The sequence below is a fragment of the Thunnus maccoyii genome, chromosome 2, assembly GCF_910596095.1.
Source record: "Thunnus maccoyii chromosome 2, fThuMac1.1, whole genome shotgun sequence".
NCBI lineage: Eukaryota > Metazoa > Chordata > Actinopteri > Scombriformes > Scombridae > Thunnus > Thunnus maccoyii.
Window position 1 is genome coordinate 25,151,669 of NC_056534.1, and position 14,130 is coordinate 25,165,798.

General features: G+C 38.1%; 1 protein-coding gene across 1 annotated transcript; it reads left to right on the forward strand.

Annotated features, from left to right (window-relative positions):
• Positions 1 to 1,007: 1,007 nt before the first annotated feature.
• LOC121883619 (NACHT, LRR and PYD domains-containing protein 3-like) lies at positions 1,008 to 14,090 on the forward strand. Its single transcript, XM_042391984.1, has 9 exons — positions 1,008 to 1,235; positions 4,242 to 5,862; positions 6,514 to 6,858; positions 7,032 to 7,199; positions 7,299 to 7,469; positions 7,658 to 7,873; positions 7,961 to 8,131; positions 9,316 to 9,489; positions 13,568 to 14,090. Exons 2-9 carry the CDS (start codon positions 4,259 to 4,261, stop codon positions 13,581 to 13,583), a joined length of 2,865 nt encoding a protein of 954 aa, XP_042247918.1. The 5' UTR covers positions 1,008 to 1,235; positions 4,242 to 4,258; the 3' UTR covers positions 13,584 to 14,090.
• Positions 14,091 to 14,130: the final 40 nt, after the last annotated feature.

Consider the following 14,130-nt stretch of genomic DNA (forward strand, 5'->3'; position numbering starts at 1 on the left):
GTGTGTAATTGTTCCATTGACTGGGTTTTATCATATAGACTGATATGTGTGTATACCAGTCATACCAGTCTAGCTATATAAGCTCAGTCTAGCTGGTGTGGTTGCTATAGTAACACTATAGCGCTGTTATGTAGTTATAAAGTAATCAGACTTCAATCTGGATCAATATTGTAATTTGATTGTAAATCTATGTTTATCATTGTTACAATAATGAAATATGGGTCTTGGTCTTAGTTACTATGTGTTTAATTATAACTGATTATTTATGATAGATAAATTATCAATAGACTGAGGTTGGTTGAAGTCAAGCGTCTCAAACAGACCACATGTTACAGACACGGAGAGTACGCAGAATTCTGAAGAAGGAAAGAAATTCACTGGTATATATCGATGGCCTTGGGAGGCACCTTTAGTTGTTTACAGATTCCCACCAGACCTAGATAAAGCTTTACAGAACTCTCCTTTCCACATGATATCCATATGACTTTGTCCTGCTGTTACCCGCGAGACCCTGCCGTCTAACATATAACCATACATGGTACACAATGCAAGGTACAGATTTCTCTATCATCTCCCCCATGTTTATACAATATGTAAAACAAATGAAGTATGACAATATCAATATTGTAATGTTGCTATTCATAATCATGGTTAATAGGTTTTGTTTATGTTTTTATTGATTTATGCTGCTATGTCTTTATATGTCTATGAAATTGAACTTCATTGTATCCAGTAGATTTTGTAGCTGTTACTTGGAAAGAAAGAGAATTGACAGAGAGGAGCCAAGCACGCACACTTAAGACTATAGAGACCCAGTGCTGCCTGCTGCCTCCTCATAGATAACGCAAAGAACATTATAGGCGTAACAGAGCCGGCTACATGTGCATCATGTAGGATGATTATGATTACATTTCTTTTGTTAATATTCAATCTTATTTAACATTCTCAATAGATTTGTATACTTATTTTAAATTTAACTATGCTCTGAGTTTTCGTGCGCAGAACAAACCAGAGGAGGGCAGCACAAAGACTGGTGAGGGCACACCCACCATCTCCCTCTGCCCTCCCGTTTTCGGATTGGCATTTTGGGGCGTACACTGATAAACAGAAAGAGTGACACAGATGTCTCTGCGATGTCTTCCGACACATTTCACTAATGTGCACTTGAACGCCGCTGTGTCTTGTCTCCGTGTCCTATGCAACGTCGCAGGAAGAGCCTGTTAACGTGTTTCTCGGTAAGTTTGTTGCACGAAGTCAAATGATGTTCACACAGCGTGAAGCCATCTGCAGCCAATACGCTAATTTAACTCTTAGCAGTTATGATGCTGAACAGTTTTAGCATAAACTACCAACTAGTTCACGGCTAGTTAGCTGAGTTTTACTAGCTTTAGCTAGCAGCAGCCCTCAGGAAAGTGCGTGACGTTTTTTTTTTTTTTTTTTACCGTTAGTTTCGTTTTCTAAGCTGGTTTGTTAAATTATCGTCTCTCAACCTGATATGACCTTACATCTCAGTGCAGGAATGTCTTTAAGTGGGTTTAAACCAAACGGTTAGGTTACAATATTTTACAATACTTTGCCTAAAACAGAGTTTCGATTGAAATGAAAACATTTGTATCAAATTGGCTAATATAGCACACAGGACGTTTGCCAGAGCATCACAAAAATTATGTTTATGACTGAATAATCAAACAAAATGGCAATTATCAAATTATGCTGCCAAACAGTAACTCATCATAACTCATCAGTCATCAAAACAGAGTCTGCAGTGGTCAAATCCTCCAGACTATACAAGAAAAAACATGTAATTCATGCAAAGGTCAGAATTTTTAAATGACGTAGTAAAAAGTGACTTTTGATAACTATACATTGTTGAATATACTGTAGGCTATATATAACGTAGCTAGATTCTGACTTAACAGTAAATCCTACATTCATACAAGACAAAGTGATGGTTGTGATTGTATATTACTGTTTCTGTTCTGTATCGACCACAACTTTTTTATTCAAGATATAAAAACCTTAGATATTTACATCACTTTTAAGTATAATAATGCAGTAAGCTACAGTAATGCTGTTTAGCATTCACACTACTGACACTCACATCATTTTGACACCGATCTAAAGGAAAGAGCACCGATTTCTTTTTCCTTTTTTTCTATTTAGTGGAGTAGAGTAGTGGTCAAATAATTAGTAATTATGTTGCAATGCTGCTGACTAGGGCTGCAACTATCTGTCTTGATCAACAGTCCACACCCAAAGATACACAGTTTACGATCAGAGAGGACTAAAGAAACCAGAAAAACATTCACATTTAAGAAGCTGAAATGCTTTTTTTGTTTTTTCTTAAAAAAAAAAACAAACTCAAATCAATTAATCGATTATCAAATAGTGGGCGATTAATTTTATGACGATTGGCTAATTGATTAATCGATTTATAAGCGTTGCAACTTGCTGCTAAGTTGATGTGTCTGTATTCTAAGTGATTTTTACACTGTGTATGTAAGCACAGAATTTGGGGTTGAAAAGTGAAAATTTTAGCGAGTTATTTTGGCTGTTTGCATTGAGGTTTTTGCACATTGAAGCAATTTTTTTAATACTGTAATATTGTATGTAACAAAGCAAACTTAGCTGCGATTGTGCAGGAATCTATCACAGTTAAAATTGATCTCTTGCTGTTGTGTTTAGGCTGATAAATAATGTGGCAGTATGTAATACAATTGAAACACTATCTCATTTATGCTAGAGAGGGAAAAGTCACTATGACAATACCTTCTTCTGCAGGAGTTGTGAGAGAAAATCAAGAGTGGAAAGGGCAAAATAATTACATATTTGTGTCCCATGACCTTGTCACTTCCACATGTCCTAAGTAAATGAAATCCAAACCACCGTCCCATCCATCTTTCTCACCTGCATTGTGGTGAAGTCTGGGTAAACGGGAGGTTGGGTATTATGTTGTGATAATTGGCCCCTCGTCCCCGGAGCATAAAGCATAAGCTCTCTGCTCTTAGGAGAGGAAAGGGTGGACTCTGAAGTTGAAACCCTGAAGTTGTCCATCTGTGACGATGAAGTTGAAGTTACCAGGCAGAAGAGACAAATGAACACGTGCATAGGGCGGAAAATCACAGATACAAGTCCAACAAATAGTGTAAAAGTCAAGCATTTCTTCAAGTCATTCTTTAATTGCTGGGGGAACCTCTGTCTGTCTGAGATTGGTTTGAGACTGCCTTTAAATCTAACTTTCAAATTTTTTATTCAATAAATTTTTTAGTTTTAATCTTGCATCCCAATCCTGCTCTTTAACATTTACTATTGTTTATACATTTATTAACAGCTTGATTCTACTTTTATGGATGTTGCATGGATTGAATTAGCTTTATCGACTGTTATGTTATTAATCAAGATTGTGATGCTATATGATTTTATAATTGCTGACTCTTCATATTGTTGATTTGGATTCCTACTGCATGGTTTGACCTGTGACCTTGCTAAATCTCTGACATTCACGGATTGGATTCGCTTAATCTTGACGTCGTTTGAGCGATTGATAACAGACAAGATGTGACTTTGAATGAATGCATGAATTGAACATTTGCTCTGCCGTAGAATTTGATAGATTTGGTTAATTTACTTTGCTGATTTGACTACCGATTGAAACTGCTCATTTATTTGATGTTTAAAAAAAGATTATTGTTATTCCCCAAGTATGGTTGTACAGTGAGGATGTGCATTTTCTTCTCTTCTTGAAGCTTCAGTAAAGTGAGACGGTTGCAGCACACAGCGATCTCGGTTGACAAGTTTGTTTTTCCAGAAGTCAAACATCCTAAAGTCTGTGTTCATATAGACACACTTTAGGATTTGATTAGAAATAAGTCCCTTGATTCCAAGACTACTGTGACTGTTGTGAGTCATTGTATTAATATGCACAAATGCTTGTGTGGACTTGTGAAAGATTAAAGTGCTTAGTGAGTGTTATAGAAAACATGTTTTTGAGTTTGAACAGTATTTGTGAAAGAGGAACAACATCACAGCTGTTGAGAAAGAGAAAGAGAAAGAGTATTCGCCCCACTCTTTGGGGTTCACTCCCTGCAGCAGCTTGTATGTCTGTGTCGAGTGTGCCATGCAGAGTTAAATGAGCATTAAATAAAGTGTGACAATATTGTACTGAGAATTGTCTCTTTCCTCATTGAAGTGAAATGCAAGAGGTAAATTATTTACACTTAGCATTTTCTTCTTTTTTTCAGGAAACACTGCTACTGTGATGGATCTCCAAAGCCGTCTCAAAAACGCACTAAAGGACAAATATCATGAAACATATTCTGAAAACTTGCTACTTCCGCCAAGACTTTGCTACCGGAAGCTCAATAGGGACTATGCATTACCTAGTTTGTATCAGCATGAGTTTAGATATGTTGATAATTCTGACCTTCATACTTGGGTTGTTTTTCAAAACGTCCCGCTGGCAGATATCTTATCATGTGACTGCAGACATGGCAGCAGCAAAAGAACAGTCATCACTTTAGGAGTGTGTGGAGTTGGAAAAACCACAACGGTGCAGAGGTGTGCTCTGGAGTGGGCTGAGGGAAAAGCACACCATGACATCCACCTCCTGTTTCCTCTCACTTTCTGGGAGTTAAATTTGCTAAAACACAAATTGAGCCTAATTGAACTACTCAAGATGTTTTACCCGGAGTTGAAGGAGCTCGATGTTTCCAGCCTAAATGAAAACAATGTTTGGTTTGTCCTTGACGGATTGGATGAGTATCGTCTCAAGCTAAACTTCTGCTGTCCAACAGTGAGTGATGTTTCTGAAGTGTCCACGGTGGATAATCTAGTGACCAATCTGATCAGGGGGAATTTACTTCCCAATGCTCATATATGGATAACGACCCGGTACGCAGCGGCAACAGAAATCCCTGATTGCTTTTTGCTTAAAGAGACCGAGGTGCAAGGGTTCAGTGATGAGCAGAAGGAGCAGCACTTCAGGACAGTTCTCGGTAGTGATGCCCTCACCAATAAAGCCATTGACCACGTGAAAATATCAAGGAGTCTTGACTTCCTTTGCCAGATACCTCCAATCTGCACCATCATGGCGACTGTACTGAAGAATCATCTGACAACAGATGATGGGTTTAAAATCAGTCCCTTGACTCTAACCCAGATCTACACAAACCTGGTCCAAGTATCAAACATGGATGTTTTTGCCAAGCTGAAAAAGCTGGCACTGTTCCGGATGGAAAGGGGAACCGTAGTGTATGAGCATGACTTTTTAGAAAGTGGATTACGTTTCGGGGAAGCATCAGCTCTTTCCAGAGAGTGTCCACTTGTGTTGAGAGAAGAGAAGGGGCTGCATAATACCACAGTTTTTCGCTTTGGTCACACAAGCATTCAGGAGTTCTTGGCTGCATCGTCTAAACTGGACAACATTGAATCAAGCTTTTATCAGTCCAATCGTTGTCAAAACCTGGTGGACCAGGCACTGCAGAGCCCTGAGGGAAGATTTGATGTCTTCCTGCGCTTCATCTTTGGTCTCATTAAGGAGCGTGCAACACTGGGGCCCACTGATCCGCTGTTTGACTACACCAAGAAGAAGATCCTGGAAAACATTTTGTCTTACAGTGCTGTGGGTCTGTTCCACTGTCTGAGAGAGTTCGACAGTCAAGCGTTACTAAGTGAGGTCAAGTTTTATCTGAAGACAGGCATCTCACCAATCCCTGATTTCACACCAATGCACTGGACATTCATGATCCAGAGAACCACAAATTTTGAGGGGATGCGAGATAGTTTTGAGATGCAAGTGTCTATGAGATGTGATGAACGACTCCTCAGGCATCTGCCAGTTATTTTGAAATCAAGGAAAGCTATGTAAGTTCACACTCACTGGATCCAGACTTTATCATTCATACATAGTGCATTTGAACATTTGTTCAACAACTGTTTGCTTTCTGTTCTAGAGGGAAAAAAAATAGAAATAAAATCTCACTTCCCAATTGTGGTATACAGATAGCTTCACTCATTTTGACATCTGCCAGTAAAATGGAGGTGAATGGACTTTTGTGCTGCTGAAAACATTAGAAATTATATTTGAAAAACTCAACAGCAATGTGTCTTACCCAAAACAATGCCCTGGTTATTCTGGATAATCCACACACCTCACTGCCAGATTTTATAAGGACCATTTCTTTGAAAATAGTTCTAAATGAAACATTTCACAGTGAGGACTGTGGATTATCCCGAATCTCCCGTGTATCTCTCCTTCACTCTGTTGAATTTTCCAGAGGTGGATCACTCCTGGGCAAAATCAAACCCAAATGATCAAAACTATCAGCAACTACTAGTAAAATACAGAAAAAAAGCATTACTATGAAAAAACGGTGCCAAAACAAAAGAAAATGTGTCACTGTTAAAGTTCTTATGTGCATCCAGCAACAAATTATTAATAAGAGGTAAAAATGTATTTGATTTGTAAATGCTGTAATTTATGTTGTGTATTTGTTAACTCCCTTTTCCTTGTAGGTTGCGATTCTCGAACCTGACAGACAAGTGTTGTCCACTTTTAGCAGCTGTCCTGAGCACGAAAGAGTCATACCTGAGAGAACTGGACCTGGGATACAACAGCATCAGCGACGACGGGGTCAAGAAACTTGTGGAGGGGCTGACTGATCAAAATTGCCGACTGAAAATGCTGAAATTGCAAGGCTGTGAAGTGACATCACAAGCCTGTCAATACCTGGCCACAGCCCTGAGACAGTCCCTGAAACTGCGAGAGCTGGATCTCAGCGGGAACGAAATAGGAGACGATGGACTGAAACATCTTGCAAACGGTTTGAGAGCTCCTGCATGCCACTTAGAAGCACTTAAGTAAGTGTCGGTATTGGGATAGAAACTAATCTGTGTTTTGATATAAAGAAATGAAAATAAAAATCACAGAATTGGGCAACAAACAGATTTATAGACAGCTTTTTTTAAAAAAATTCTACATATAAAAATATAAAGCATTTCTGTTATGTCACTGTCATTTTTTTTCATCATAGACTATCACAGTGCAACATTGAGCAAAGGGGCTGCCATTATCTGGCCTCAGCTTTGCAGAGCAACTCTAGCCACCTGAAAGTGTTGGATATGAGCAGCAACATGATCGGAGACAAGGGGGCCAATGAGATCTTCAAAAAATTTGATATATCACAGCTAACAAAGCTGGAGTGAGTATCTGTTATTATAAATGCATTCTCTTCTGCTTGTCAACATAAATGGATGCATTATCCGGTGAGATACTGCATCTCTTCATCTCTCTCTGGCAGGATGTACCACTGCGGCCTCACTAGGTTAAGCTGTGCACGTATTGGGGAATGTCTGAAGCTTGAAACCAGCAATCTGGTGGAACTGAATTTGAGCAACAACAACTTGGAAGACCCAGGGTTTGCGCTGATCTGCGAAGGCATGTACGCCTGGTGTCGTCTAGAAAAACTCAAGTAAGGACCTCTTTCTCCTTTTATTACTTCCTGACTGAAACAGAAGTTTAATTTTAGAATTTATATTTTATTTTTTACTGTTCCACTGTCTTAAGTGTAAGAAGTAAATTCTGCAGCATTCAGCTAAAATGCTCATACACTGACAACTTAATATCTCTAAAATGAAACTTCCTCTTCTCCCTCCTTAGTATTTCAAGTTGTGGAATCACTGGTGTGGGCTGCTTTTATTTGGCGAAGGTACTGTGTTCAGTCTCACAGCTCTACAGTGGGCTGATGCAGCAAACAGACTGGCAGGCAGTTGAGCTGAAAGACCTTGACCTCAGCATGAACTGCCTCAAAGACAACGGAGTCAAAGATATTGCAGCTGGATTGACGAATCCTTACAGCCACCTCAGAACTCTCAAGTGAATAGTTTTCAGAATTCTTCAGCACGCAGTATGTTGTTATTTTAGAAGCACAGCATACTATAACATATGTTTGTTCCATTTCAGCCTGAGCCACTGCAGTCTGACCGATGAGTGTTGTGCAGAGATTGCATCAGGACTTGCCTCAAAGGAAAGCATCAGTGAGCTGGACCTGTCGGGCAACGCCCTTCTAGATAAAGGAGTAAAGAAACTCTGTGTGGGACTCAAGAGCCCTCAGTGTAAACTTGATAAATTATCGTAAGTTTTTTTCATTACTTCTTGAACAAAAAATAACTAATTATTTATTAATGCCAGTCAAAACATTGGACCCAACATGGCCATGTAGTAAGTGCTTTTACTTTAAGTAACTAGCAGCTGGGAACTAGTTCTTTCATATTTCAAAAAAGGGCAAAAAATCACCAACACATGACTCCAGACGGCTTGTGAAGTATAGTCTGCAATCCACCGGCCCACAGTGGACTGAGATATTTATCCTTTGTTTTGGCTGACATGAGAGTGAATAAAACATTACAACATTTTAGTTTTTAGTCCTTTTAAAAAATGTATTGAGCCAATATGAGCAATGCTGCAAGTCAACGAGCAAGACTGCTTAGCGGCAGTATTAGATTAGATTTTTTTATATTTGCATCATTGTGAAGAAGTGCTGTGATTCATCAGGTAATTGATTTTCCATAAAATGTATGTATATATTTAATAATGTATCTGTATTTCCCACTCCTGTGTGGAAGAGGGTCATCTGTGAAAATCAACAGTAGGCGTGAAGTTTTTACGTGGACAGATTGTAATGCATAGAGTGGCCAGTGCTGATGCATTCATGTTTGATATTGCCCCATGTCTGATATGAATTTGAATGAACTTCCACCCTGACCTACACATGCAAGTTAATAATAGAATCAACACAACTGAAAAGTAGGGTTGGGTATCATTTGAAATTCTTTGATACTGGTGCTGATTCGATACCTTTGTTTCTGTACCAATAGCAACACACCGTATTTATAACTTAAAATATAACCATGTTTTTCTACTAAAGAAAACAAAACTGAAGTAGCTGTACAAGAACTTTTCTGCAAATGAAATACAGTCTAAAACTGATGAATGAATAAACAAGACTACATATCTGACCAGACATTTGATGCCAACTTTCTGTATTTGGCACTTTTTGATACTTGGTGCTATGGACACCTTTCGTCTCAGGTTAGGGTTAGGGTTAGTCAGTCTCTATTTGAAAAGTACTAAAATTATAGTTCTGATCTTAATTGTCTTACTCATTGAACAAAAAAAAAAATTTTTGACTCTAATTTATTCAGGTTATCTTTAAATATGTATTCATAGCTCCTCAGTGTTGTATCCAGTATATTAAAGGGGTACATTGAGCTGGTATCTGGTAACATCTTAAATACTTCTTTTCTGTTTCTCCCCAGACTGAGGACTTGTGGCCTGAGCTCAAGAAGCATTCAGTTCCTGACCGCTGCCCTGAAGTCAAACCCCCAACATCTGACAGAGCTGCATCTGTTGGGAAACAATCTGGAAGACTCAGGAATCCGAGTGCTTATGGAACTAACAAAGAACCAGAAATACTCATTGCATACAATAGAGTGAGTACAGATTTTAATGATTTTTAAAAATGCATATCAATAATAAGTTACAGCATGTATTCATGTCTCAGCTCTGCACCTTCTGTCCTTCAAAGATACAGTTGTATGCAAAAGTTTGGGCACCCTACAATCAGTACTTAGTAACACCCCCTCTGGCAGATATCACAGCTAGCAAACACTTTTTGTAACTAGATAAAAGTCTGTCAAATCTTGTATTTGGGATTTTCTCCCATTCTTCCTTGCCTCTAGTTCTGCAATATTTTTGGGCTGTCTTGCATGCACAGCTCTTTTAAGATCTACTCACAGATTTTCAGTTATGTTTAAGTCAGGGGACTGTAGGGCCATTCCAAAACCCTCAGCTTGTGTCTCTTGACATTATCCTGTTGTAGAAACCATCCTGTTTTCAGCTTCAGCTTTTTTTTTTACAGACGTTGTGAAGTTTGCCTCCAGAATTTGCTGCCATTTAGTGGAATCAATTCTTCCCTCCACCTGTGCAGTATTTCCTGTGCTGTTGGCTGCAAAACAACCCCAAAGCATGATAGATCCACCTCCACTCTTAACAGTTGGCAAGGTGTTCTTTTCATGAAATGCTGTTCCTTTTTTCGCCAAACATACCTTTTGTGGGAGTATTAATCCTTACTATTGTTTAATTACCTCGTTATTGGGGCACCACCTCCTTTTTGGTTAGGATTTGTTAGTGCCAGGAGGGAGCACTAACCCTTGTTCAGTTTAATCAATGAATCGGTCTCATAATCGTAAGTTCTTGTCCCAAACAGTGATCTCTGCTTACTGCAGCTCAAAGAAACAACCAAACACTTTTAGGATAAATGAAGACATTTATTAATAGCTAAATATCTTGAGGATACATGATAAAGCATAAAATAATATACACAAAATAATAAATAAAAAGAAAGTAAAATAAATAAATAAATAACTAAATAAATAAGGTCTATGAATGATAATAAAAATAATAAAGAAAATTATTATAAGAGTGGCTTGAAGTGCGTGACTCAAGGCTTAACATGACGTACCGGGAACACTAAGGGGAAAGTTAATTCAGCTTCTCTAAATAAACTCTTAATTTGAACGTTATTTGACATAAACCTTGATCACAAAGCCATGTTATGCCTTACTGTTGAGGTGATGCGTCATGGTAGAGGCGTCATCTTGGCAGGTCCAGCGTTGTTTGGTGCAGCATCACCAGCGGTGTTGCAGTGAAGAGCCGGTATCAGCTGTGGGCTGCGGCATCTTCGTAGATGCAGAGGTGTTGAATGCTGGTAAGGAATCAAACCGTTTCATGCTGCTTTGAAAGAGTCTTTAGGCTGGCTTCACTTCTGGTTTGCGTTATTGCTCTCAGAGTGCAGGTAGAGGTTCAGTTTCAAGCATTGTTGTTGTTCTTCTTCAGGAGTTCAAGTTGAGGATTCAGGCTTTAGTTGGCTTGTAATAACTTGAGTTGAATGCTGAATAAAGTTTTAGTCTGACTACGCTCAAATCTTCAGCGGTGTTTACTTCAAAATAAAATACTGTATGTGTGTACTTCAAAATTAAATTACTATACATGGAAATCCGACACTTAATGTTACTAATAAAACAAAAAAATTAACTTTTTGCACTAAAAGATTAAATACAGATATATTTGGTTGAAAAACAAATAAAAGAGATGTCTTAAGAGTTTTCTTGAGTTCTTGGAGGCCAGCTCAAAGAGGAATCTCTTTGAGGCTGTTTTTATAAGTGAAGATAAAACGGGAGGAGTTTTGGTGTGTTCTAAAGGGTTTTGTGCCAAATTATTGATGAATATTCAATTTCTTGTTCAAGGGGCTTTAGGTGTGGCTGGTGCTTTGCAGCCTGCGTCTCCTGAAGTAAAGGAATTTGGGGAAATCCAATTCTGAGTTTTTACATGCAAAACCTCATACTTCAAATCATTGTTGCCTATTATTTGACATTAAAGCTGTAAACACATTCTTTTCATAATGTTCAAGCATTTCATGATATTTTCTGATTAATAACGGTCCTGCAGCTTGTATCATATTCGTAAAACCAGTAAAGAAACAGTTAAGCAGTTTACATGTTCATAATAAGTCAGTTCTTCTAATAACAAATATTAACCTTCATATTAACACTTCATGATGCCTAAGCATATAACCTTTACTGATTCAACTTTCTCAAACTATTTACACATCTTAAACCATCTACTGAAATAAAGTTTAATACTATAGTGAAAGGAAATAAAGCGAGGCCACACTTATGCGATTAGATTACTTTCAGAAACGTATTTAAATATAAGTTGAACACAACCCTTACTTCATAATATAAAAACATTCAATGTGACTATTGTTTAACAATAAAAGAAAACTTTAAACTCAAATCCTTCAAACATTATATCTTTACATTATTAACTCAGAAACTTCATTCTAAAATCTAAGTCTTATATATCTTTAATAGATAGTCATACACCTATGAAAGTTATACCATTCTTCTTGTATTTACATGACAAATAACATGATATAAGTTGCATAATGATTAGACATTTCATTTACATGAATTTCAGGTTTGCCTCAGATTGCAGGGAGGCTTCACAAAGTCCTCAGGAATATGGGTTAGTTTATGGCTTTGGTGATAAGAGTCTGTGTTCCATCTAGGTGGGAGTTATTTTTCTCCAGTCCAAGTGGCCTTTAGGGTCAGTTCATGCTTTTAGTTTGTGTCATAATTCAACTTATCGAAATGGTTTCTTAGGAGGTCTTTCTGAGTCTGTTGAGCATCACTGATCAACCCCCACTTAAAGGGTTACAAAGGTCAGTTCTGCAGGCCGAGGGTCTGCTCTTACGAACTTAGAAATCCAGGGAGTCTGTCTCTTATTTTCCTTAAGAATCAAAGGTTAATTAACACAATTAAAGAACAAGCGGTTGTCCTCCTACACTTTACTGATTGTGGCCAAAGAGATTTATTTTAACTTCATCAGTCCACAGCACTTGTTTCCAAAACGCATCAGGCTTCTGTGGATGTTCTGTTGCTAACTTCTGACGTTGGATTTTCTGATGAGGACACAGGTAAGGTTTTCTTCTACTGACTTTCCCATGAAGGTTTTGTTTGTGCAAGCATTTCTGCACAGTGGAACGGTGCACCACCATCCTTGAGTCTGCTATGTCTTCCTGTAGGTTTTTTGCATTCAAATGGGGATTTTGATTTGCCTTTCTGACCAGCATCAAGCAGTTCTCTCAGAGTTTTCCTGATCTTCCAGATTTCATCTTGACCTCCACAGTACCCCTAAACTCCCAACTCTTCATGACATTTCGCAGTGTGGAAACTGCAAGCTGACAACACTATGTTTATCTTCTTGTAGCCTTTCCCTGCATTGTGGACATCAATAACTTTCATTTTCAGTCTTACACAGCTGCTTAGAGGAACCCATGGTTGCTGAGTGTTTGCACAAGGTTTGAAGAGTCAGAGTATTTGTAAAGCTTTGAAATTGGCACCAGCTGACATTTCCTAATGGCAATTGTTGACATGCCTCAGGCCTAACGAGCTGATTAAGGTCTGAGACCCTGTAAAAGGTCTGACTCTGATGAAGACACAGTAGTGTTGAAACGTTAGTCTGTTTGCACAATTAAAGGCTGCAAATTAATCTGTGTTCTCCAGTCCCTTTTGTTCTCTGGATGTTGGCTGTCCTTGAACTGAGAAGCACCTGATTCAGCTGCATTTTGCTGGAAGATGCGCAGAGAACCCTGTTTTACCTTGTAAAAAGAATCTGAGACTTCAGAACTCTTTGGGTGCCCAAACTTTTGCACATGCCACAATGATGTTTTTATTTTTGTTCGATTTATGACATAAAGTATCTATGCATTAATATTTGCAGAAAATATTGTTTTTTCCATGTTATAGAAAGGCAATGTTTACATTTTTTTTAAATTAAAAAATCAACAAAATATGTTATTTGCGAAGGGGTGGCCAAACTTTTGCACTCAACTGTATATCTTTGCAGTCTATAATGACTAGCACATCAATTCTAACTGCAAAATGTTACTTACTGCCAGAGTCACTCCCAGACGCATTCAAGTCTTGGCTTGTTTTTATCTTACAGTGTCTCAGCAGATTGAGGAGACAGGCAGAATGCAGAGAACACAGGCTGCTCAATCTGGCTTCTGGTCCATGTAGTCATACACCATCAACTTGATAATTTGAAGGTCATTGTGTTTCAGCACATAGTGTAACTGCAGTATCTGTTCTTTCCACTCTTGTTTCATTCATTTGGCTTTATCTGCTCTGTTTAAAGATTATTTTCAGAAACTATGTGGATATAACCAGTGAGTTTTTTAAAGCACACAATTTATTTTTTCTTTTTTTATTAGCACTTTATGTATTTCTTTTTATCCAGTGCCTTAGTGTTAAACTACACAAGTTAAGTATACAGTACAGTACTTAAAAATGTGAAGGAACTGAATGATGAATTGTCTCAAGTACTGATTTATCTGTTCATATTGAATTGAGTTTTTCTGTCCCTACAGTGTTTTTGTTATGTATCATACATACTGATGGATCTGAAACAAGAGAACATGTAATCTCTGTGACCACAAAATAAATACAGGTCTTCTTGCTGAAAAATGTGCAGAGCTGACTCATTTCCTTGTTGTAGCAGCCCTCCAT

What these genes read in the sequence shown, in the direction of transcription:
- LOC121883619 (XM_042391984.1), top strand. Translation starts at nt 4,259, where the DNA reads ATGGATCTCCAAAGCCGTCTCAAAAACGCACTAAAGGACAAATATCAT. An exon ending in TTGAAATCAAGGAAAGCTAT is followed by an intron (nt 5,863 to 6,513) that starts GTAAGTTCACAC and finishes TTTTCCTTGTAG; the next exon opens with GTTGCGATTCTCGAACCTGA. An exon ending in AGCCACCTCAGAACTCTCAA is followed by an intron (nt 7,874 to 7,960) that starts GTGAATAGTTTT and finishes GTTCCATTTCAG; the next exon opens with CCTGAGCCACTGCAGTCTGA.